This window comes from Heloderma suspectum, chromosome 2, assembly GCF_057233095.1.
Source record: "Heloderma suspectum isolate Gila_16-S chromosome 2, 16-S_ref, whole genome shotgun sequence".
Classification (NCBI taxonomy): Eukaryota; Metazoa; Chordata; class Lepidosauria; order Squamata; family Helodermatidae; genus Heloderma; species Heloderma suspectum.
In genome coordinates this window covers 359450068-359474494 of record NC_139459.1, presented here as the reverse complement: position 1 = coordinate 359474494, position 24427 = coordinate 359450068, and the positions used below count along the sequence as shown (strand labels likewise).

At 49.1% G+C, this 24427-nt stretch overlaps 1 protein-coding gene and 2 long non-coding RNA genes across 3 annotated transcripts in view; 1 reads left to right on the top strand and 2 right to left on the bottom strand.

The window, feature by feature from the left end:
• LOC146355608 (uncharacterized) overlaps positions 1-6611 on the bottom strand; it is a 29731-nt gene extending 23120 nt beyond the window's left edge. Inside the window, exon 1 of the long non-coding RNA XR_014787249.1 lies at positions 6448-6611. This is a non-coding gene — a long non-coding RNA (uncharacterized LOC146355608). The remainder of the gene's footprint in view (positions 1-6447) is intronic.
• Positions 1-24427, top strand: part of LOC146355606 (uncharacterized) — a 151874-nt gene that overhangs the window by 100632 nt on the left and 26815 nt on the right. Inside the window, 7 exon segments of the mRNA XM_084830636.1 lie at positions 1-458; positions 1044-1450; positions 1953-2119; positions 2184-2394; positions 2396-2601; positions 2603-2923; positions 4902-5073. Coding sequence (XP_084686762.1) covers positions 1-458; positions 1044-1450; positions 1953-2119; positions 2184-2394; positions 2396-2601; positions 2603-2923; positions 4902-5073 — 1942 coding nt within the window.
• LOC146355607 (uncharacterized) lies at positions 8794-23527 on the bottom strand. Its single transcript, XR_014787248.1, has 4 exons — positions 22986-23527; positions 17193-17316; positions 13442-13793; positions 8794-9453 (listed from the first exon to the last, which is right to left on the bottom strand). It is a non-coding gene; the product is annotated as an uncharacterized LOC146355607 (long non-coding RNA).

Here is a 24427-nt window from a genome sequence, read left to right as displayed (position 1 = left end):
GAAACCATATAAATGCATGGAGTGTGGAAAGAATTTCTCTGAGAGATCATCTCTTACTTTACATCAAAGAACTCACACAGGGGAGAAACCATATAAATGCATGGAGTGTGGAAAGAATTTCTGTCAGGGATCATATCTTACTTTACATCAAAGAACTCACACAGGGGAGAAACCATATAAATGCATGGCGTGTGGAAAGAATTTCTGTCAGGGATCATATCTTACTTTACATCAACGAACTCACACCGGGGAGAAACCATACAAGTGCTTGGAGTGTGGAAAGAGCTTCGGTCAAAGCTCACATCTTACTTTACATCAAAGAACTCACAACAGAGAGAAACCATATAAATGCATGGAGTGTGGAAAGAATTTCTCTCAGAGATCATCTCTTACTTTACATCAAAGAACTCACACAGGGGAGAAACCATATAAATGCATGGAGTGTGGAAAGAGCTTCTGTCATCGTTCAAGCCTTTACATCTAAGAGCTCATACAGGCGAGAAACCATATAAATGCATAGAGTGTGGAAAGAGCTTCAGTGACAGCGGAACACTGACTAGGTACCAACGAACTCACACACGGGAGAAACCGTATAAATGCATGGAGTGTGGAAAGAGCTTCGGTCAAAGCTCACATCTTACTTTACATCAAAGAACTCACACAGGGGAGAAACCATATCAATGCCTGGAGTGGGGAAAGAGCTTCAGTGCTAATGGAAATCTTACTATGCACCAAAGAACGCACACAGGAGAGAAACCATATAAATGAATGGAGTGTGTAAAGAGCTTCAGTGATAGTAGAACACTTACTTCACATGAACAAACTCAAACAGGGGTTCAAACACATAAATGCATAGAGTGTGGAAAGAATTTCTGTCAGAGATCATATCTTACTTTACATCTAAGAGTTCATAAAGGGGTGAAACCATAGAAATGCATAGAGTGTGGAAAGAGCTTCAGTCGTGGGTCAAGCCTTACTTTACATCTAAGAGCTCATACAGGGGAGAAACCATATAAATGCATGGAGTGTGGAAACAGCTTCAGTTATCATGGAACACTTAACTAAACATAAAAGACCACACACAGGGGAGAAACCATATGAATGCATGGCGTGTGGAAAGAGCTTCAGCCAAAGCTCACATCTTACTTTACATCTAAGAGCTCATACAAGGGAGAAACCATATAAATGCATAGGGTGTGGAAGGAGCTTCAGTGACAGCGGAACACTGACTAGGTACCAACGAACTCACACACGGGAGAAACCGTATAAATGCATGGAGTGTGGAAAGAGCTTCGGTCAAAGCTCACATCTTACTTTACATCAAAGAACTCACACAGGGGAGAAACCATATCAATGCCTGGAGTGGGGAAAGAGCTTCAGTGCTAATGGAAATCTTACTATGCACCAAAGAACGCACACAGGAGAGAAACCATATAAATGCATGGAGTGTGTAAAGAGCTTCAGTGATAGTAGAACACTTACTTCACATGAACAAACTCAAACAGGGATTCAAACACATAAATGCATAGAGTGTGTAAAGAATTTCTGTCAGAGATCACGTCTTACTTTACATCAAAGAACTCCCACAGGGGAGAAACCATATAAATGTCTGGAGGGTGGAAAGAGCTTCAGTGCTAATGGAAATCTTCCTAAGCACCAACAAACACACACAGGGGAGAAACCATATTAATGTATGGAGTGTGGAAAGAGCTTCACTGCTAGCTCAAGTCTTATTACACATCATAGAAGTCATATGGTGGAGAAACCATAGGGAGAATCCAGTTGTGAAATCCAGTACTCTGCTTCTGCCAACAGAAGCAGATGGACGGTGCTTTTCTCTCCATTCTACAGACAACTGCACACCCTCAAAATCTGCACTCAAGATTTGGTGGACCCTGTGTAGCAGACCACCCAGCATGAAGAGGGGAAAGAGTTGTTTGGGAAAGATGGAGTGTGGAAAGAGCTTCAGTGATCATGGAAAACCTACTAGGCACCAACGAACTCACACAGGAGAGAAACCATATGAATGCATAGAGTGTGGAAAGAACTTCAGTTGTCGGTCAAGCCTTACTTCGCATCAACGAACTCACACCGGGGAGAAACCACATAAATGCTTGGAGTTTGGAAAGAGCTTAAGTGATAGTGGAACATTTACTAAACATAATAGAACTCACACCGGGGAGAAACCATATAAATGCATAGTGTGGAAGGAATTTCTGTCAGAGATCATATCTTACTTTACATCTAAGAGTTCATACAGGGGTGAAACCACAGAAATGCATAGAGTGTGGAAAGAGCTTCAGTCGTGGGTCAAGCCTTACTTTACATCTAAGAGCTCATACAGGGGAGAAACCATATAAATGCATGGAGTGTGGAAACAGCTTCAGTTATTGTGGAACACTTAACTAAACATAAAAGACCACACACAGGGGAGAAACCATATGAATGCATGGCGTGTGGAAAGAGCTTCAGCCAAAGCTCACATCTTACTTTACATCTAAGAGCTCATACAAGGGAGAAACCATATAAATGCATAGGGTGTGGAAGGAGCTTCAGTGATAGTGGAAAACTTACTAGGCACCAACGACCTCACACGGGAGAATCCATATGAATGCATAGAGTGTGGAAAGCGTTTCAGTCAAAGCTCAGATCTTACTTTACATCAAAGAACTCACACAGGGGAGAAACCACATAAATGTCTGGAGTGTGGAAAGGGCTTCAGTGATAGTGGAACACTTACTTCAAATCTACAAACTCACACAGGGGAGAAACCATATAAATGCTTGAAGTGTGGAAAGAACTTCATTCAGAATGGAAATCTTATGAACCACCAAAGAACTCACACAGGAGAGAAACCATATAAATGCATAGAGTGTGGAAAGAATTTCTGTCAGAGATCACATCTTACTTCACATCAACAAACCACCCAATGAAGGAGAAGACGAGGATGAAACTTTTGAAAAGCAAATACCCAATGTTTCAAAGAATCATGGTGTAGTAGTAATGGGGGACTTCAATTTCCCCGATATTTGTTGGGAGACAAATTCTGCAAAACATGGCCCCTCCAGGAAATTCCTGACTTGTGTGGTGGAGAAATTCATCTTAGAGGAAGGAACTAGAGCATCGGCTATTCTTGACTTGATCCTAACCAACAGAGATGACTTAGTGGATAAAGTAGCAGTTGCAGGAACTCTGGGGGAAAGCGACCATGTGATACTTGAGTTCTTGGTTCTAAGGGAAGCAAAAGCCGAGTGTAGTCAAACACGTACTCCGGATTTTAGCAAAGCAGATTTAAGTACAGGCTAAAGGGGTAGGATTGCAGCTTGAGATCAGTAGGCATATGGTCAGGGAACCCTGAATTACTTTGAATGAGTTCAGAACTCCAGGGCCAGATGAACTGCACCCTAGAGTAATAAAGGAACTGGCAGAAGAACTCTCAGAACCGTTGTCTATTCTCTTTGAGAAATCATGGAGGATGGGGGAAGTGCCAGATGACTGGAGGAGGGCTAATGTCCCTATCTTCAAAAAGGGTAAAATGGAGGAACCTGGGAACCACAGACCAGTCAGTCTGACATCAATCCCTGGGAAAATTCTGGAGCAGATGATAAAGCAATCCATCTGGAAGCACCTTGAAAACAATAGAGTGATTACTCGAAGCCAACATGGATTTGTCAAGAACAAATCCTGCCAGACGAATCTGATCTCATTTTTTGATCAAGTAACCTCCCTTGTGGACTGTGGGAATGCTATAGACATCATATACCTCGACTTCAGCAAAGCTTTTGACAAAGTGCCCCATGATATCCTGATTAGCAGACTAGCTCAAAGTGGGCTAGATGAAACAACGATCCAGTGGATCCACAGTTGGCTACAGAATTGGACTCAAAGAGTTCTTTCAATGGGATCTTCTCCAACTGGGGAAAGGTAACGAGTGGGGTACCGCAGGGCTCAGTCCTGGGCCCAGTGCTCTTCAACATTTGTATTAATGACTTGGAGGAGGAGGTGCAGGAAATGCTGATCAAATTTGCAGATGACAAAAAATGGGTCGGGGTAGCTAATACTTTGGAAGACAGAAACAAAATTCAAAGGGATCTGGATAGACTGGAATGCTGGGCAGAAAACAACAGAACGAAATATGATAGGGATAAATGCCAAGTTCTTCACCTAGGAAGAAGAAACCAAATGCACAGTTACAAGAGGGGGGATACGTGGTTCAACAACACTACAAGCAAGAAGGATCTTGGAATTGTTGTCGATCACAAGCTGAATATGAGCCAAAAATGTGATGTGACTGAAAAAAGGCAAATGCTCTTTTGGGCTGTATTAATAGAAGCCTATCTTCCAAATCCCGTTAAGTACTAGTTCCCCTCTACTCAGCACTGGTTAGGCCTCATCTGGAGTACTGTGTCCAGTTCTGGGCACCGCATTTTAAGAAGGATGCAGACAAGCTGGAGAGGGTTCAGAGGAGGGCAACAAAGATGATCAGGGGACTGGAAAGAAAGCCCTAGGAGAGACTGAAAGAAGTGGGCATGTTTAGCCTTGAGAAGAAAAGACTGAGGGGAGATATGATAGTGCTCTTCAAGTACTTGAAAGGTTGTCGCAGAGAGGAAGGCCAGGATCTCTTCTCGATCATGCCAGAGTGCACAACACAGAATCGTGGGCTCAAGTTACAGGAAGCCATATTCCTGCTGAACATCAGGAAAAACTTCCTGTTAGAGCAATACAACAATGGAACAAATTACCTAGGGAGGTGGTGGACTCTCCCACACTGGAGGCATTCAAGACAAGGCTGGACAGCCATCTGTCAGGGATGGTGTGACGGAGATTCCTGCATTGAGCAGGGGGTTGGACTCGATAGCCATGTAGGCCCCTTCCAACCCTACTATTCTGTGATTCTATGAACACACAGGGGAGAAACCATATAAATGTCTGGAGTGTGGAAAGAGCTTCAGTCTTCGGTCAGGCCTTACTTCACATCAACGAACTCACACAGGGGAGAAACCATATAGATTTATGGAGTGTGGAAAGAGCTTCGCTGCTAGCTCAAGTCTTATTACACATCATAGAACTCATATGGTGGAGAAGCTATAGGGAGAAGCTAGTTGTGAAATCGAATACTCTGCTTCTGCCAATGGAAGCAGGTGGATGGTGCTTTCCTCTCCATTCTATAGACAACTGCATGCCCTCCAAATCTGCACTCAAGGTTTGGTGGGCCCTGTGCAGTGGAGTTTCCTGTGGTGCACTATACTGCAGTGGGAGAAGAGCGGCTAAGGTTTTTTTTATTCAGTTTGCTGTAAGTACCTGGACTCTTATGGAAGGACAGAGCCATTTGGAATCAGTTTGCTTCCTGCACCTTCTCCCCCTCCGTATCATATGTGCAAATTCCCACAGAGTAAAAAGAGATCAAGGCATGCAGCCTGTGGGGGTTTTCTTTGGGAAAGGGGCACAGAGGGGCAAAGTGTTTCTCTGCAAGGATCATATCATAATAGTGATTCCCTGAGAAATCTGATGGAAGACCAGTGAACTCTGGGACATACGTTTGGGTGTTTCATGTTGCAAATCTCCACAATGCTCTATCTGTACATTTGTAAATAAGCACAACAATTATGCAAGGCTGATAAGCCTCCTGTGATCTCCTTCTAAAGAAAACCAGTCTCGAAAGTGAAATCTGGAGCCCTTCAAATCTCACTGCTCAAGGAGCTGGGGTATGAGTAGTATTATAAGTGGTATGAATGTGGTAAGACCTTTACTCAGGGTTTCTGTCTTCCTAATCATCAGAATACTCAGAAGAAGGCAAACCATTCAAAGCCCAGTGTGGCTAAAGGCTCTGTGATCAGTTTGGTTTGATGAAGACTATGGTTTTCATTTCTTTTCTAAACTCAGAGGACGCAATCTGCATTCATGCAGTTGAGAAATATCCCTGCCAGCAGAGGCAGTTGTATGCGCTAGACTTTGCGGAGTGGCCATGGCCATGAGCACGTGGCAGGGAACACCGTGCTCCGAGGATGTGAACGGCATGGTGCATGTCATTGAAGTGTCTCCCCACCCACCACTTCCAGCGATTCTTTTAGCAGGGAAGGGGTACTGCCTGCTAAGTGCCAACAGTATTATCGGGGGGAATTGGGATGAGGGGATAAGTCCGAAGGGAAGGAGTTAGCTGATGGTGACTGACGCTCCTGCCCCAGGTTCTGCCTTCTCTAGCTTCTACCTGATGAGACTGAGAAGACAACCCCCTCAGGACGCCTCCCTCCGCTGCTCAGTTGTCCTCACTGGCACACGCAGCTTCAGCCTCTTTTACTCTCTGGGTTAAAGAGACACCCCAAATGCCTAACTGGTTCCCTCCACCCAATACAGGAGCAGTAAGAAGAAAACAGGTTTCTCTAATGGTAGCGCAATAAGACAAACCTACACGAGGGATTTTGTAGAAACAAACAAATAAAAACTTACTGAATACAAGAAGGGTTCTATGTTGTTATTCATCAAATTATGCTTGGTCCTAACCTTCCTACCTACTCCACCCCTTCTAAATCCTCTTCCCCAACCCCGCTCACTCCATGCAGCTTCCTCAGTCCCCAAGGCCCTGCCTACTCTTTTAACTGGCAGCTCATTCCTTTTATAATCTTCACACAAGCCCCTCCCACCTTTCACTCACTCCCTAACCCTCTATTAACCTCATCTTACCTGGGCTACATTTAACAACGCAAACAGAAACATTAATAGAATAGGCGTATGTTACAGTACCATCGGACATAGTAGATTTTTTTGATAACTGAATATCATTGCTTTTAAAAATATTAATGCTTTAGCTTTTTATGTATCTAAATGGTGAATTGTGCTAACATTCAAAGTATGTACCAATTTGCATATTGCGCTCATTTCACATGCCAGCAAGGTGATGCTCAAAATCCTACAAGCTAGGCTTCAGCAGTATGCAAACCGAGAACTACCGGAAGTACAAGCTGGGTTTCGAAGAGGCAGAGGAACTAGAGATCAAATCGCCAACGTTCGCTGGATCATGCAGAACGCAAGAGAATTCCAGAAAAACCTCTATTTCTGCTTCATTGACTACGCTAAAGCCTTTGATTGTGTGGATCACAACAAACTGTGGCAAATTCTGAAAGTGATGGGAGTACCAGACCACCTTACCTGTCTCCTGAGAAACCTGTACGAGGGTCAAGAAGCAACAGTAAGAACCAGACATGGAACAACCGATTGGTTCAAAATTGGGAAAGGAGTACGACAAGGCTGCATATTGTCACCCTGCTTATTTAACTTATATGCAGAGTACATCATGAGAAATGCCGGGTTGGATGAATCAGAGGTCGGAATTAAGATTGCCGGGAGAATTATCAACAACCTCCGATATGCAGACGATACCACCCTAATGGCAGAAAGCGAACAGGATCTCAAGAGCCTCTTGTTGAGGGTGAAAGAGGAGAGTGCAAAAGCTGGTTTGAAACTCAACATTAAAAAAACTAAGATCATGTCATCTGGCCCTATCACTTCCTGGTATATAGAAGGGGAAGAAATGGAAGCAGTGACAGATTTTACTTTCTTGGGCTCCAAGATCACCGCAGACGGTGACTGTAGCCATGAAATTAAAAGACGCTTGCTCCTTGGGAGGAAAGCTATGGCAAACCTAGACAGCATAGTCAGAAGCAGAGACATCACCTTGCCGACAAAGGTCCGTCTAATCAAAGCTATGGTTTTCCCCGTAGTAATGTATGGCTGTGAGAGCTGGACTATAAGGAAGGCTGAGCGCCGAAGAATTGATGCTTTCGAACTGTGGTGCTGGAGAAGACTCTTACGAGTCCCCTGGACTGCAAGGAGGTCAAATCAGTCCATCCTAAAGGAAATCAACCCTGAGTGCTCATTGGAAGGACAGATAATGAAGCTGAAGCTCCAATATTTTGGCCACCTAATGCGAAGAGAAAACTCCCTGGAAAAGACCCTGATGCTGGGAAAGACTGAAGGCAAAAGGAGAAGGGGACGGCAGAGGATGAGATGGCTAGATAGCATCACGGATGCAATGAATATGAACTTGAGCATGCTCCGGGAGAGAGCGCAGGACAGGAAGGCCTGGCGTGCTATGGTCCATGGGGTCACGAAGAGTCGGACACGACTGAACGACTGAACAACAACAACTGAACAAATGTATGGCTGTGAGAGCTGGACTATAAGGAAGGCTGAGCGCCGAAGAATTGATGCTTTCGAACTGTGGTGCTGCAGAAGACTCCCACGAGTCCCCTGGACTGCAAGGAGGTCAAATCAGACAATCCTAAAGGAAATCAACCCTGAGTGCTCATTGGAAGGACAGATACTGAAGCTGAAGCTCAAATGTTTTGGCCACCGAATGCGAAGAGAAAACTCTCTGGAAAAGACCCTGATGCTGGGAAAGACTGAAGGCAAAAGGAGAAGGGGACGACAGAGGATGAAATGGCTAGATAGCATCACCAATGCAATGAATATAAACTTGAGCACACTCCGGGAGAGAGCGCAGGACAGGAAGGCCTGGCATGCTATGGTCCATGGGGTCATGAAGAGTCGGACACGACTGAACGACTGAACAACAACAAATTCTAACTGAGTTTGGCTGTGAGAGTCATGTGTCTCATGGCCCCTGAAAGACATAAGCTTTTGTGGCCTAGGCTCAGCCGCATCAGTTGTGTCTAATCCTTAGTGGTATATAAACACAGAAGTGCAGTGAAGATCCTGTGAAGTCCTGTGAAGATGAAATGCAGAACGTACAGTCTGGGAGAATGACATTAAAGCATAAGTGTTTGCAAAATAAACAGTGATCATTGCCAGCAGTAGTAATTGATGGTAACACAGACATGGAAGAATTGTGAAGTAATCCCTCTGCCGCACAGAAAAACATCTAAGCCATGGTTTTTCTTTTATGTGATGGATCTATTGATTAAGTTTATGTCCTACACAAATGACAAGAACTATAAGTGAACAATGCAAATTCTAAGAAATCCATTTTCTCGTCATTTAGAAAAAGAATAGAACAGTGCAAATTACAACAAAAATGGACGTGTGCTTCAAGCTAGACGTGTTACAATGGAACATCTTAATAAGGTGTATTTCAGCAGTTGGATTCTCTCTGATGTTTCTTCGTTTAAGTACGGACTCTTACAAGTCAAGAACAGAACATTCAGGCTGGTTAAAATATTACCACTGGTTTCTGAACACGGCCCTTTCTCACCAGTGTCTATGCATTCTATTGCATGGAGACTGTTGTAAGTAGAGTGCAGAGGGGCGTTGCTGGCAGATGACGGATAGCCTGTAGCACACTGGGTGATGAGTAGATGAATAAATGCTGCGGCTGACATTGCTAGGTCCGGTGATCAGCTTGCCTGAGGATATGGGATTGGTGAAGAACGTAAGAAGAGCCGTGGTGGATCAGACCAAAGGCCCATCTAGGCCAGCATTCCTTTCACAGAGAACCAGCTGCACATGGGAAACAAACAGGCAGGACATGAGTGAAACGGCACCCTCCCAGCCGTGTTGCCCAGCAGCTGGTGTACATAGGCATACTGCCTCTGATGCTGGAGGTAGCATAGAGTTCTCAGGATTTGTAACCATTGATAGCCTTCTCCAGGAATGTATCCAGTCCCCTTTTAAAGTCATCCAAATCGGTGGCTATCACTACATCCTGTGATAGTGAATTCCATAGTTTGACTGTGTGCTGTGTGAAGAAGTCCTTTCATCTGTCCTAAATTTCCCACCAACCAGCTTCATGGAATGACCCCATTGGGTCCCAGTATTATGACAGAGGGAGAAAAAATGTTAATTTACAAGCATAGAAGGTTCTTGCCTTATACAGAGTCAGAAGACTGGGCCTTCGAACTCAGTGCTCTGACTGGCAGTGCCATTCTATAGGGTTTCAAGCAGTTTCCCCAATCCGACCTGGAGATGCCAGGGGTGGAACTTGGGACTTTCTGCATGCAAAGCGGGTGCTCGGGTCCCCAGTTTATAACCCAGTCCAATTTGTACCCCAATCCACAGCAGTGACGTGGGGCGGACAATTTTCCAGTGCTTTATTTTCCCATGGAAAATTTCCGTTTCATAAGGTCATTAGTAAAAATGCATGTATGCCAATTGCAAATACAATATTGGGCGAGCTTGGCAGTTTCAAAGTTGTAATGACTATTTCACGGTGATTATTCCAAGCGTACGTACACGTCACTGAAATACGCATATGACTCACAGTGACATGGATCAGTTCTTTGTAGTCTTCCTTGATAATGCTAGTATGCAACATCTTGATTTGCTTTCATAACAGCATGATCCATGTACAGAGGAGGCTTCCCTTCCCTGTAGCCTGTGGCTGTCTGGCTGCAAACTCAGTACCCCTGCTGGAACCCTCTCTTTCCTCTGCTTTTAGTTCGGTTGGCCAGGGCAAGGGGGTTGCTGTCTGTTCTGTCTTGATTCCTGTTTTATGACATTTTAACCTATTTAGGGAGCAGTCCTATGATCCCTGGGCGAGCGTCCCAGGGACCATAGGATTGTTCGCAGTCCCCCTTCCGATGTCGGAGACAGCACTGCAACCTCAGAAGAGGGGGTAGAGATCCCCCCTCCCCTCGCAGCCAGCACTGAAAGAACCACACCAGCTGCCCTCCGAGGTTGGAAGGGTGACTCGGAGGAAGAAGAAAGAGGGTGCTCCGGTGCATGGGGAGGGGAGGAGGCCAGAGAGGCCAGGATACGAGCTATCCTGAGCCTCCTCCAGCACCCTTCCCTCCCCCTCCAAAGCGCCCTCACTAAAAAGCCCATCTAGTGTAATCTGCGGGGCAGGAGGACAGGGAGGCGATCTCCTCTGCCGCTCCTCCCACCCTGCATTGGACGATCGGACGCCTCCGAGTTTGGGGGCTTCCAGTCACCGAGGGGCAATCGATAAGATTGCACCCTTAATTGTTATTGTAAGCCATATTGAACTGTGGAAAGGAGCATGTTGTTGTTATTGATAATGTTCTTTATACAGCACCATCAGTGTGCTTGGCCCAGGACAATTTACAAGAGTGTATGTATGTCTGAATGAGAGTGAGTGTGACAGGAGCACATAGAATCATAGAGTTGGAAGGTGCCTGCCAGACCACTGAGTCCAGCCCCCTGCTCAATGCAGGAAGCCTGATTCCCAGGCGGTCTCCCACCCAAGTACTAACCAGGGCTGACCCTGCTTAGCTTCTGAGATCAGATAAGATCAGGTGCATCCAGCCGGCGAACTCATATATGTGGGTATATCTAAATTATTTCTTCCGATGAGATTTGGTTTCTGGAGAGGATTCACACGACCTGCAGCTATATGAAATGTATGTATGTCTGGTGTATGGGTATGGGGGAGAAGAGGGGTGGGAGAGGTTGGAGGGGTGTTCATTCAATTCAATAGGTTTTAAATAATTTGCGGGGGAGAAACACAGTACAAAAGGAGGCCCCTGCCCTGAGGAGCTTCCACATAAAATTCGACAGAGGAGACAACAGAGAGAGGGATGGAAGTAGAGGCTGGGGTGAACCGGGAAGCGACTCGATGGACTCGATGGTCCACAGCCGGAGTTCCAGACACGGCCGGGTTGCTGTGGCTGCAAATGGTGGCCGTCGTAGCAGCCACCATTTGCGTCCTGCCAGGCTGCTGTGATAGGCTATGTAAGTATTTACGTAGCCTATCACAGCAAAGAGAAGTGGCACAAACAGCGGCCACTACGCTGTTTGCGCTGCTGCCCTTTCCGTGATAGGCTACGTAAATACTTGCGTAAAGGCAGCATTTGCGTGGTTGCTTTTACCGTGATAGGCTATGTAAATACTTACATAGTAATATGTAATATAACATAGTAATATAACATAGTAATATGTAATATAACTATGTAATATAACACAGTTATATTACATATTATATAATATTATTATATTAGGGCCACGGTGGCTTAGTGGTTAAGACGCTGAACTGCAGACTGGAAGGTCGGCAGGTCAGCAGTTCGAGACCCGAGTGCTGCGTGATGGAGTGAGCTCCCGTCTTCAGTCCCAGCTCCTGCCAACCTAGCAGCTCAAAAGCAAGAAATTGCAAGTAGATAAATAGGTACCGCCTCGGCGGGAAAGGCAACAGCATTCCGTGCACCTCGGTGTTCAGTCATGCCGGCCACATGACCACGGAAGCGTCTTCGGACAGCGCTGGCTCTTCAGCTTAGAAACGGGGATGAGCACCGCACCCTAGAGTCGGACACGACTGGTTGGGGACACCTTTACCTTATTTTTTATATTACATGTAAATACTTACATGGCGTAGCGGCCGCTGTTTGCATCCCTGCTCTTTGCCGTGATAGGCTACATAAATACTTAGGTAGCCTATCATGGCAGCCTGGCAGGACGCAAATGGCGGCCACAGCAGCCAGCTGAGAGACCAGCTGCCGCTGCCGCTGGAGCATCTGCCCCAGGTGAGCTTCATCCCGTGGGGATTCCGCGGGGTGTCTGGGGGTGGGAGGCCATTCCGCCATGGGTTTCAGGGGCACTGAAATCCGTGGCAGAATTCTCCGCCATCCCTCATTCCAACGCATCTAGAGGGCATCAGGTCAGGAATGGCTGCAGCAGGGCATGGGAATTAAGGGATTGTGTCAAATGCTTTGTGGAGAAAGGTGGTTTTGTGGAAGGATCTGAAGGAAGAAATGTTTTAAAACAAAACAAATACCTTCCTGTGATGCATTTGCCTTCAGTTTGCGACTGACTTGTGGTGTGGATTGCATCAATTTGTAGATCACCAGAGTGAGGGATTGTGGGGAGGATTTGGATGGGATGATCTTCAATCCCAGTGTGGTGTAGCGGTTAGAGTGTCGGGCTAGGACTGGGGAGACCCGTATTCTAGTCCCCACTCATCCATGAAGCTGACTGGGTGACTCTGGGCCAGTCAGTGACTCTCAGCCTAACCTATCTCACAGGGTCGTCGTGAGGATAAAAATGCAGAGGAGGGCCATGTAAGCCACCTTGGGTTCCGTGCACGAGGGGAAAAAGGCGGGATATAAATGTTATACTAAATAAAATAATTAAAAAATCCCCTTCCATTTCCAGTTCTGAGCCCCGGCGGGGGGGGGGGGGGGAGAGAGAAGCTGTAACCTAGATGAACCTCAGTCCGCTTCCAACTCGAGGGCTTTATTATTCTAAACCCCTTTACGATGCAATCCTACGCATGTTTAGCCACAGAAATGTCCCGCAGCGCCCCGCATTCCCCAGCCAGCATAGGAACTGTCGGGCTACTTTCCGTCTAAAGCGGCACAGGACTGCGCCCTGGGTTCTCTCCCAGGGGCTGCGCAAGCGCCGGCTGAGTCTAGCCGTGTTTCTTCCCCCGTCTTCCCTCCTTTCCGGTCTCAGCTGGCGCTTCTCACATACCATCCACAAAGGCCCCCGACAGCTCCCGCCCCTTCTGTGCCAGGTTGGACAGAACGACCCCGCGCACCTCTAACCAGCATCGACAAAAAGCCGGATCCAGCTTCTCTGCCAAGCGCTCTCGCGTGGCTGCCGCGGCGGCTGCAATTCTTGCACAGCACAACCGTTCCGGGGCCAGCAGGAACTGCCCGGACGTCCAAGTGGCGTGACCACTGCCTGCTGGGAATTGTAGTCCTCTCGCTTGGAAGCAAGGGAGAAGTCGGGTCAACGTGGAGGAATCCTTGGCGATTGTTGCAGGACCTTTCCCCTCCGCCGCCCGCCCGCCGGCGACCCTCCTGCGCTCCATCCTCAAAGGAAAGCTCAGACCCATGTTGATGTGCGGCAAAAACAGGCGAACCCAGGGATCCAGCAGTTTGCCGCCGCTGCACGAAAACAGAGCCAAGGCTCTTTTATCTTGCAGGATCACAGCAGCTGGACGTATGGAGCAAAACAGCACCTACACACACACACACACACACACACACACACAGGACCATAGTGGGCTGCGGTGCGTGCCGGCCACCCTTTGAATGTTCAAGCTGTGGCTTACTCTGTCGTGCAGAGCCGGTGAGGGCAGCTTATGCAAGAGTTAAACAACGCGCACATAGCCCTAGAGCGGCCCATGAGTTCTGCGAGCATTGTTTAACCCGAACACAAGCCGCCCTCGCTGGGTTCACATGGCACAATAAGCCACCGCTGGAATATTCCAAAGGGCGGCCTGTACGCGCCGTAACCCACCGTAGCTTAAATAAGCCGAGGTGGCCTGCAGCAGTCATGCAATCCAGCCCACGGCCTTTTCACTACGAGGCCCAAGGGCAGTGGTGTAATGGTAAATTTTGAAGTGCAGGCCCTCCTCGTGACAGTCTCCATCGCCATGCTGGGGCACGCTGGGAGTTGTGGGATTGTTTTCTGTCCAAACGTGCATAGGATTGTGCCCTTTGTTGCTCACTCAACCCAAAATGCTTTGCATTACAACAGGGATACAGCTCACAAGTATGTATTGTTGCTAAGAAGATCCACCCCTCCCCCCCGCTACTGTGAGGATTGCAGCTGAGTTCAGAGGAAGCCGGAGTGACGTCTCATCCCTGCTAATAAACAAGTCCCTGTGCTTGGACCCTGCGAGCCCTGGTTCTGCTACAGCACTGCACAGTAGCCTTGCTGGAGTGACTGGCTGGCAACCCCATACAGCTGTCTTTTCCTTCCAGGATCTCCTCCATCCCTGATGCTGTTCAATGAACCCTTTGATTTGGCCGGCCACACGTTTCTGTGTTGCTAAGGATCCATAGATGGGGATCCTATTTCCACAGGGCTGGGCAACTTGTGCCCCCCCAGATGTCTGGGCCTACAGCTCCCATTATCCCATTATGCCTAGACTGGCTCGGGCTGATGGGACTTGTAGTCCAAAACATCTGGAGGGCCACAAACTCCCACTCCTGCTCTAGAAGGAGCTGACTTCAGCTCGGCTCAGGATGGGACTCTGAGAGGAGAAGGAAGGAGTTTGATGGGCTCAGGGCTGGCGGCCCCTCGTCTGTCTCCTCACTCAGGTCCCCGAGACTGTGAGGTGAGGCAGGACTCCCAGGATGCACGTGACACGTGGGAGGGATGGGTGCGCCTGCCGGGGTGCTTGGGGGAATACGTTTGGGGTGGGGGGAGGACGGGGATGTCTGTCAACCTCCTCCCGCATCCAAAATATGGAATTCATAACTCATACAGCCTGATCCTATGCATGTTTCCTCAAATGTAAGCCCCACTGTGCACAGTGTAGCTTGCTTGTAGAGAAGCATCTGTACTATACTATTTTCTATATAGAATATCCTATATCTACTACAGCGTTGCTGCCACACAGGGCAATTGTAACACTGGCCTCAATATGGGGATGATGCCAGCAGACCACACTGCAGGGTGGTTGTAAATCGTTCCCCAGCCTCACACACACACACCCTCCTCCAATCCATAACCCAGCAATATGCCTCTGAAATATCACTTGCTGGGGAACATGGGTGGGAGGGTGCTATTGCTCTCATGTCCTGCTGGTGGGCTTCCCATTGGCACCTGGTTGGCTACAGTGGGAACAGAACGCTGGACTAAATAGGCCTTTGGTCTGATGCATCAGGGCTCTTCCTATATTCTTATATACCTCAACCTCCACCCACATCTGCAATATGGAGAAAATCATACTGGACCATTTCCCCCTCCCTCTTCCTGCAGAAAGGTTCATAGGATAAGAACATAAGACGAGCCATGCTGGATAAGACCAAGACTCCATCCAGTCCACATAGTGGCCAACCAGCTGTTGACCAGGAACCCACAAGCAGGGCATGAGCGCAACAGCACCCTCCCGCCCATGTTCCCCAGTAACGGTGTACATAGGCCCACTGCTTCTGGTACTGGAGGTAGCACAGAGCCATCCAGACTTACCATTGACAGCCTTCTCCTGCCGGAATTTGCCCAGCCCCCTCCTAAAGCCATCCAAATTGGTGGCCATCACAACAGCCTGTGGTAAAACTGTTACACGTCTTTAAGAGCTCAAAAATTTTATATATATATATATATATATACACACACACACACACATGCACAGTGAGACCTGCGTGTGAAAGCACGAACTCGTGTCTGTGCTGCTACGTTCTCTGCGCACATGGGACAAGCTGCTGCAGCTACGGTACGAGCCTGGATTCTTCCATGGTTTCCTCTGAGCTGCTGTCCCGTTTGCCCCGCGATCGGGGCGAGGGGCGGGCAGTTGGCGTCAAAAGTGACCTGGAAGTCCCGGCCTGAAACCAAGGCGTTGTCAGCCTACCGCTTTCCATGTCTAGGGAACGGGGGGGGGGGGGTCGTGCTTCCTGGCGAGAGGGCCGCTGCGTTGGGAAGAGCGGCCGACGCAGGAAACTCGCCATAAGAACGTCTGAACTCTGCACTTCGTCTGGAAGCGCCGGTCAGTGGCGGGGGGGCACAACGGGGGTGGGAAGCTGGGGGGTTGATTTCTGCTGCAAAGATGGGTGGGGGCTCCTTCCCCCTTTGCCTGAGCCTCCCTAGCTTTGCCGAGTCTGAGGGAGGGAGGGAGGAAGAGACTCCGCTTCGAATCGGCATTGCAGGCCACCAGACCGGGTTTTGCTCAGAAGTCGTGGACGCATGTGAGGGCCCTGATCCGGACCTCCGCCGCCACAGCCTCCTCTAGCATAATTGGGAGTAGGGTAGCACAGCATAAGCTCAGAAAACGGGACCTGAGGGCATGCTCCGATGTATGTTTACGCAGAGAAAAAGCCTTACAATTCCCAGCATTTCCCAGCCGGCCATGCTGGGAGTTGTAGGGCTTTTTTCGGTCTTAACATGCATAGGACTGCGTCCTAAATTGCTACAAGATTCACTTCTTTATTTTGCTGCAAGAAACTATTCCAGAAGAATAGTGTTACTGTCTATTACGGCTGCTGCAAATAGTAACTGTTGTGTACATTTAGGTCTCTGCTTAGAAATGGGACAGATCTATCGTACCGTTCACGTTTCATGGCATTTTACCTCTCCCTACACATTTCTTTTCTCTGTTCCCATGTCTGCATATGTCTGCATAAACACACACACATACATACACACACTATACAATTTCCAGAGGGGGAGCCATGTTAGTCTGTCCACAAAAGCTTATGCCAGAATACATGAGTTAATCTTTCAGGTGTCACAAGACTCTGCTGTTTTTACACACAATAATCTGCCAACCGAGGCTCACGCTCTGTGAATCTAATGAATTGGGCTTGGGCCCCCAAGAGCTTGTGCCATTGTAAACTTGCCTGCCTTTAAGATGCCAGGAGACTCGTCGTTTTCACCTCGGGAAAGAGTCTCCCAGACGAATAGAGTGGACGGATAGAATTGCGGTGGACAGCTCAGCGAAGATGTCAACCCAGTGTGCGGCCGCTGTAAAAAAGACAAACTCCATGTTAGGCATAATTACTAAAGGAATTGAGAACGAAGCTGCCAATATCATACTGCCCCTATACCAATCTATGGTGCGGCCACACTTGGAATACTGTGTCCAGTTCTGGTCACCGCACCTCAGAAAAGATATTCTAGAGCTGGAGAAAGTACAGAAAAGGGCAACGAAAATGATCAAGGGGCTGGAGCCTCTCCCCTATGAGAAGGTTACAACAGCTGGGATTGTTTAGCTTGGAAAAAAGGAGGGTGAGGGGAGACACGACAGAGGTGTACAGAATGATGCATGGTGCAGAGAATGTGGATAGGGAGACATTTTTCTCCCTCTCTCAAATACTAGAACGGGGGTCATGCTATGAAGCTGATTGGTGGGAGATTCAGGACAGATGAAAGGCAGGACGTCTTCACGCAGCGCTAGACGGCTGATTTCGGCTGTCTAGCCAGGGCATGTTGAAGCAGCAGGGTGGGGGGAGGCAGGCCGGAAGGCGTGTAGGAAGTGTTGTAACGGGACCCCTGCGGTCTCCTCCCCTCCCCACGCCCAGGAATGCCCCTTCTCGCCCGCTCTGCACTGCTATTTTGAGCGTGGAGACATGGACAAATTGTGCCGCCTTCAAGGCAGCGGGGGAGCGGGCAGGGACCACGTTCCTGGCTGCAAGCTCAGCTCCCAGAAAGTGAAAAATCCCATGGCCATCTCGACACTGTCTAGCAGCCATAGGATTGCAAACTCAGTTTCTGTGCGGGATGCGCCGGAGGGGCTTAACCTCTTCTGTGGCCTGCATGGAAACACAGTGGCTGTCAGAGGATGGAGGGAGCGCTCTGTGCTCCCTCGGGTAGAATCCAACTAAAGTCCTACCTTGCGTAGACTCATTAAAATGAATGGACTTAAGTTAGTCATGACTACCTCAAGTCCCATTCATTTCCATGGGTCTACCCCTAGTAGGACTTTAGTTGGATTCTACCTTATGGATGTGGAGGAGGGGGCTGCCATAGGGGTCCCCGGGATATGCAGGCTATGATGATGGGCAGCTTGCTAGTTAAAAACAACGATGGAACTCTAAAAGCAAAGGTAACTGTGTCCACCAAAAGAAAGGCTTGATTGCACCTGAGTGCCCTCTCCGGCACTGTGGAGCCTGTTCTCCCTGGTATACTGGGGAGCTGCGGTCAATGGAACAGGCTGGACGTCGGCTAGAGTGCAAATGGTGCAAGACTTGAAGTGAAGATGACCGAGCACGCTGCAGAGTGCATAATTGTGCCTATTTCGTGGCAGTGTGGGCAGCAAAGAAGGTTTATTTTGCTGGCTCCATTACATCCTCAAGTAGCCATCCAGCGGAGCTCTTCCGGGTGGTATGGCAGTTGTTAACATCTTCCCCAGTAAATGGGGCCCTGGCCCCGTCAAGGACCCGCTGTGACCTTTTTGCATCGCACTTTGAGGACAAAATCGCTTGCCTCTGTAGCAACCTTGATGCTGCTGTTAGTGCAGTACCAGTTGAGGTGTCTGATGCCACCATCGGCCCGATTTTGTCTTTAAGGAGGCAGTAGTGCGGCCACTCCTGAAGAAGCCCACTCTGGACCCAACGGTATTAGACAAGTGCCGCCCAGTCGCAAATACCCCTTTTCTAGGGAAGGTACTTGAGAGGGTCATGGCGGACCAACTGCAGGCACTCTTGGAGGATACTGATTATCTAGACCCATTTCAGTATGGGTTTCGTCCTGGTTACGGGACTGAATCAGCCTTGGTCGCCCTGGTGGATGACCTTTATCGAGAGAGGGACAGGGGGAGTGCAACCCTGTTAATTCTGCTCCATCTGTCATCGGCTTTTGATACCATCAACCACGGTATCCTCCTGGATCGACTCTGTGGGATGGGTATTGGAGGTTCCGGTCCAACCTGCGGGGCCGATTTCAGAGAGTAACATTGGGTGACTACTCCTCAGGCCTTTGGCAATCGAGCTATGGGGTGCCGCAGCGTACCATCTTGTCCCCAGTGTTGTTTAACATATATATGAAGCTGCTGGGAGCGGTCCTTAGGGGATTTGGAGCTAAATGCCATCAGTATGCTGATGACATGCAGCTCTATCTCCCTGTGACATCTGAATCAGGAGAGGTTGTGCAAGTCCTGAATCAGTGCCTAGACTCAGCAATGGGCTGGATGAGGGCCATTCAACTGAAGCTGCATCCTGGCAAGACGGAAGCCCTGTGGGTGAGTGGTTCCCGGGTCCGGGAGATAGGCTCATTGCCTGTTCTGGATGGGGTTGCACTCCCTCTGAAAGATCAGTTCCATAGTCTGGGGGTGCTCCTAGATTGTTGATGGAGGCACAAGTGGTCGCAGCTGCTTGGAGTGCCTTTTACCAGCTCTGGCCGGTTCGCCAGCTACGGCCCCTCCGGGACAGGGATAGCTTGACCACGGTGGTACAGGCATTAGTAACCTCAAGACTGTTCACACAGCGGCCAACCAGCTGCCAACAGGAACCGACATGCAGGACATGAGTGCAACAGCAACCCCTCCCCCCGCTGCCCATATTCCCCGGCAACTGGGCACATAGGCTCACTGCCTTTGATATAGGAGGTAGGCTATAGCCATCAGGACTAGTAGCCATTGATAGCCTTCTTCCTCCACCATGAGTTTGTCTAACCCCCTTTTACAGGCATCCATATTGGTGGCCGTCACTACGTGTTGCAGTAGTGAATTCCGTAGTTTAACTATGCGCCGTGTGAAGAAGTCCTCCCTTTATTGTCCTGAATCTCCCACTGATCAGCTTCACAGGATGACCCCACTAGGTTCTAGCGCTATTGGAAAGGGGGAGGAAAGTCTCCGTATCCACTTTCTCCACGCCGTGCTGAATTTTGTACGCCTCCCCCTTGCCTGCCCTGACTCGCCTCTTTCCCGAGCTAATCAGGCCCAGATGCAGTCATCTTTCCTCACAGGAGAGTTGCTGCAGCCCCTGGGTCACTTTAGTCACCCTTTCCTGCACTCTTTCCTTGTCGACCGCCCTTTCTTGGGCGCAGGGATGAGAACTGCGCACAGCATTCCAAGTGTGGTCGCGCCATAGATGTGTATGAGGGCAAGAACAATATTGTTTAGGAACCTGGAATGTCAGCTCAATGAATCAAGGTAAGCTGGAGGTGGTCAAACAGGAGATGGCAAGATTGAACATCGACATCTTGGGAATCAGCGAACTCAAATGGACAGGCATGGGCGAATTTAATTCAGGTGACCATCATATCTACTACTGTGGGCAAGAATCCCTTAGAAAAAATGGAGTAGCACTCATAGTCAACAAAAGGGTGGGAAAAGCAGTACTGGGGTACAATCTTAAAAACGATAGAATGATCTCAGTACGAATCCAAGGCAAACCATTCAACATCACAGTAATTCAAGTCTATGCCCCAACCACTGAGGCCGAAGAAGCTGAGGCTGATCGGTTCTATGAAGACCTACAACACCTTCTAGAACTAACACCAAAAAAAGATGTCCTCTTCATCATAGGGGATTGGAATGCTAAAGTAGGACGTCAAGAAATCACCGGGATAACAGGCAGGCATGGCCTTGGTGTACAAAATGAAGCAGGACAAAGGCTAATAGAGTTTTGCCAAGAGAACACGCTGATCATAGCAAACACTCTTTTCCAACAGCACAAGAGGTGACTCTACACATGGACATCACCAAATGGTCAATATCGAAATCAGATTGATTATGTCCTTTGCAGCCAAAGATGGAGAAGCTCTATACAGTCAGTAAAAACAAGACCTGGAGCTGACTGTGGCTCAGATCATGAGCTTCTAGTTGCAAAATTTCAGCTTAAATTGAAGAACGTAGGGAAAACCACTAAACCGTTTAGGTATGATCTAAATCATATCCCTTATGTATATACAGTGGAGGTGAGGAATAGATTTCAGGGATTAGACCTGATAGACAGCGTGCCTGAAGAACTATGGATGGAGGTCCATAACATTGTTCAGGAGGCAGCAACTCAATCCATCCCAAAGAAAAAGAAATGCAAGAAAGCCAAGTGGCTGTCTGATGAGGCTTTACAAGTAGCTGAGGAAAGAAGGGAAGTGAAAAGCAAGGGAGAAAGGGGAAGATATATCCAACTGAATGCAGAGTTCCAGAGAATAGTAAGGAGAGACAAGAAGGCCTTCTTAAATGAACAATGCAAAGAAATCAAGGAAAACAATAGAATGGGAAAGACTAGAGATCTCTTCAAGAAAATTGGAGATCTCAAGGGAACGTTTTGTGCAAAGACGGGCATGATAAAGGACAAAGAAGGCAGGGACCTAACAGAAGCAGATGAGATTAAGAAGAGGTGGAAAGAATACACAGAAGAACTATACAGGAAAGATCTTAATGTCCCTGATAGCCATGATAGTGCGGTCACTGAACTTGAGCCAGACATCCTAGAGAGTGAAGTCAAGTGGGCCTTAGGAAGCATTACTAACAACAAAGCTTAGCAGGGATGACAATATTCCAGCTGAGCTATTTAAAATCCTAAAAGATGATGCTGTTAAAGTGCTGCATTCAATTTGCCAACAAATTTGGAACACTCAACAATGGCCGCAAGACTGGAAAAGGTCAGTTTACATTCCAATTCCAAAGAAGGGCAACGCCAAAGAGTGTTCAAACTACCGCACCATTTCGCTCATTTCACATGCCAGCAAGGTGATGCTCAAAATCCTACAAGCTAGGCTTCAGCAGTATGCAAACCGAGAACTACCAGAAGTACAAGCTGGGTTTCGAAGAGGCAGAGGAACTAGAGATCAAATCGCCAACATTCGCTGCATCATGGAGAAAGCAAGAGAATTCCAGAAAAACGTCTATTTCTGCTTCATTGACTACGCTAAAGCCTTTGATTGTGTGGATCACAACAAACTCTGGCAAATTCTGAAAGTGATGGGAGTACCAGACCACCTTACCTGTCTTCTGAGAAACCTGTACGAGTGTCAAAAAGCAACAGTAAGAACCAGACATGGAACAACTGAGTGGTTCAAAATTGGGAAAGGAGTACGACAAGGCTGCATATTGTCACCCTGCTTATTTAATTTATATGCAGAGTACATCATGAGAAACGCCGGGTTGGATGAATCACAGGTTGGAATTAAGATTGCTGGGAGACAAAGCAAAACAAAGCAAAAGGGTGAGGGGGAAGGGGGAAAAATAGCTGTTGTTCAATGGAAATTTCCCTTGTGCAGGATGAGTCCCCCGGAGTACAGACGTTCTGGCAGCTGCGCAGCGAAATGCAGGATTCCCTCACGCAGAGGTTTGGAAAGGACCTCAGATGTCGTGTGTCCGCTGCCCCAGCAACTAAGAACGTAAGAGCCCTGCTGGATCAGACAAGGGTCCATCGAGTACAGCGTTCTGTTCACACAGCGGCCAACCAGCTGCCAATGGGAACCGACATGCAGGACACGAGTGCCACAGCAACCCCTCCCCCCGCTGCCCATGTTCCCCGGCAACTGGGCACATAGGCTCCGCAGTTTAACTATGCGCCGTGTGAAGAAGTCCTCCCTTTATTGTCCTGAATCTCCCACCGATCAGCTTCACGGGATGACCCTGCTAGCTTCTAGCGCTATTGGAAAGGGGGAGGAAAGTCTCCGTATCCACTTTCTCCGCACCGTGCTGAATCTCGTACGCCTCCCCCTTGCCTGCCCTGACTCGCCTCTTTCCCGAGCTAATCAGGCCCAGATGCGGTCATCTTTCCTCACAGGAGAGTTGCTGCAGCCCCTGGGTCACTTTAGTCGCCCTGTCCTGCACTCTCCTCCTCGACCGCCCCTTCTCGGGCGCAGCGCTGAGAACTGCGCACAGCATTCCAAGCGTGGTCGCGCCATGGATGCGCATGAGGGCAGGAGGCTCTTGGCAGCTTCGCTGGCCGCAGCCGGGCCCCAGCGGAAATGTTCTTAAGGGCCGAGGAATGCAGCCGAGAGGTTTGTGCCGAGGGAGACGCCTCCTGCCCCTCGGTGCGCCAAGGGTTAAATGAACGGCGGGGCAGGACACTGGGGGGCAACAGGGAGCGCCCCTCCCTCGTCTCCCGGAAGGGAAAGAAGCCTCGGGAGACCCCGGGCCGAGGCGCAGGAGGCTGATCCGGGAGAGGCAGGCGGAGAGGTGAGGGGGTGATGAGGGCGAGGGGAACGGGGGCCGCAGAAATGGTTTTGGGGGAGGGCTGGGGGAGCGGGAGACGCCCCCCAGTCATCGGAAGGGGTCCGATCTCTGAACCGCCGCTGCAGTGGGGCCCAAAGGGCCACGTTTCCCTTTGCATGACCCCCTTCGACGCGCCCCACTCCGGGGTCCCCCAGCTCCGGCGGGGGCGCTCGGGAAGGAGCTCTCGCGCGCCAGGACTGGGGGAGCCATCTTTGGCTTTCCTGGCCCGCAGCGGCCCGTCGCTTCCCTTCTCCTGGCTGAGCGCGGCGGCGCGGGAAGCCGCGACAGACCCGCGCGGAGTGCGGGAAGAGCGTCAGCGGTGCTGGAGCAGTTGCTCGTCCTCCAAGCAGGCGCCCAGGAGAAAGGCCGTAGAAATGCGGGAGGGCGGGACAGCTTCGGCCAGAGCTCAAGTCTCGCTTTCCATCAGAGAACTCGCGGGGGTGGTGCTGCCCGCAGCGCGAAAGGAGAGGAAAGCACGCGGGCTGCGGGCGTTTCCAGGGGAGGGGCGCAGAGGCTTCCGAGCAGGACGGGGGAGGCCTCGCGGCGCGCAGGCAGTGTCGCGACGATGCTTCCGTGGTCTCCTTCCCACCCCGGGGATGCGCCTTTTCGCGCGCTCTGCACCGTTTACGAGCGCGGCGACGGGGAAGCACCGAGCTGCCTGTGAGCTGGGGGGGAGGTGGCAGGGAGCGCGGTTTCTGGGATCCACGCTCGGAGCTCGGTTCCCACAAGCTGAGAAATGCTGTGGCCGCCTGGACGCTGTCCAGCGGCCATAGCTTTGCTCCCCCTGTGTGCTTTAATTTCCCCCCTCGGATATTTCAGGTGAACTACTTGTGATGTACCGGGACAAAACTTTAACTGGCGGTACTATTTTTAGCTTGGGTTACTAAATACGGTAGAAGAAACTTGGTGAATGAGATCTATCTCAAGTATTTGCAATCGAAACTCTTTTTTTCCGTATGCAAA